General features: G+C 36.4%; 1 protein-coding gene across 1 annotated transcript; it reads right to left on the bottom strand.

Annotated features, from left to right (window-relative positions):
• Positions 1-739: 739 nt before the first annotated feature.
• LOC127831466 (short-chain collagen C4-like) lies at positions 740-1,330 on the bottom strand. The gene has a single exon (XM_052356452.1). It carries the CDS (start codon positions 1,328-1,330, stop codon positions 740-742), a length of 591 nt encoding a protein of 196 aa, XP_052212412.1.
• Between the last annotated feature and the right edge of the window lie 343 nt (positions 1,331-1,673).

Below are 1,673 nucleotides of genomic sequence, written 5' to 3' on the forward strand. Positions count from 1 at the left end.
AATGTATGTTATTCATCTTTAATGTATATTTACTATTTAGCAATAATAATAATTTAGTTAAAGAATAAATGTAAGAAGTGCTTGATGGTTATGCTAAAATTCACGTTTGAATGTAGAGATGTCAGAGCTGGATTGATATAAACAAACTCGATATCAACGCTTATTTTTGTATCTATCTTTTTTGATAATTTGCACAAATAAATATTGCGGTTAAATTAAATGTGCATGTCAGAAATTTCTATTAATTCGTGCTCAATTTTTGCGCTTCATATTTGAAATTAAACCTACGATTTTCGATGAAGTTGTAAACTTTACATGCGATATGTTTCTTCACAGGCATCTAAACTGCAGCAAACCACGACGGAATGAATCGTATGAAGACATTATAAACCTTTATGTAATAATCAGTGGAAATTATCTTTATAATAAACACTTAAAAAACATGATAATACACCCATTCAATAAGTGAAGCCAGATGTTTCACGACTTAAATATGCTTAGATTAAGTAAAAACCGTGTTATGAGTTTATGTTGCATTTATTAAACATTGCACACATTATGTTGACATGTTCGCTTGGATCATTGCTAGAAGTTTTTTAAGTTCAAGCAAAATATATAACAAATTAAAAATAATTTTATGGCGAGAAAAGCTTATATTTCATGATGGTATGTTGTTTTATAATGCCACTGAATCACTGATTGTGCTATTAACCTTAACCGCAGACGTCGTCTTAACAAATTACAACGTAATTGAACACACGGCACAAGTTAGTTCCTGTCCATTTACATACGGGGGGCACTTCAGAGCACTACACCGTCCCTCGACTAAATAAAACAGAGTCTCATCGAGATTTCCATAACTCGCGTCAAGTGCCTCGGCGTTTATGTCCATACAAACGTAGTTTTTTCCAGGGTGGGAATGTTCCGACGACATAAGATAACCTCGATACTCCAGCGTCCATCCACTGTAGCAGGAAGTTCTTGCTGGAATCATGACGGTGGTTTTGCCGCGAGACAAACAGAGGGCGCATGGTACCTCCATGCTATTGAGAGTCGTAAACGCTGAAGTCGGTGTTTCATACTCTGAGCCATAAATTAGGGACCGTGCTCCATGTTCCGTATTATCCGGGTTGTCAAATTGTGGATCGTTGGGGAGACAGAGATACTCCGCAGAGCCGGGATGCCTGAAATGACCACTGGCGGCCTGACCGGTGTACACCAGCGATGTCGTCGTGATGTTTGGGCACGTTTTTCTTCCCCAACGAACATACGTGAAACCATTTTGTTTCCGTACTGTTGAATTTAACGCCGCATTGGTATCTAAATACATTCAGTATTGTGTGAATAAGTTTATTTGGAACATACAATTAAACCAAAGAATTGTGTAGTTATTAAAATTAAATCGGATGTAATTGTTTACCAGAGGTTAACGTTTCATTTTGGTCAATTTCTGTATATTCATATAAATAGTATATATTCGAAATTTGTTTCCTACTCAATTAAGCATTCCCAATTTGTGCCTGCTTGTTTATGAAGATATAAAAAACAGAATTTACCCTTCAATTGTTTTTCCAGAGCGTCAATTTCCCCGGTCGTCTCAGCTTTGAACTGTTCGAGATATATCAACTTTTCAATCACGTCTTTCTCATATTCAAACCGGTTGGGCGCGTAAT

This window comes from Dreissena polymorpha, chromosome 5, assembly GCF_020536995.1.
Source record: "Dreissena polymorpha isolate Duluth1 chromosome 5, UMN_Dpol_1.0, whole genome shotgun sequence".
Taxonomy (NCBI): Eukaryota; Metazoa; Mollusca; class Bivalvia; order Myida; family Dreissenidae; genus Dreissena; species Dreissena polymorpha.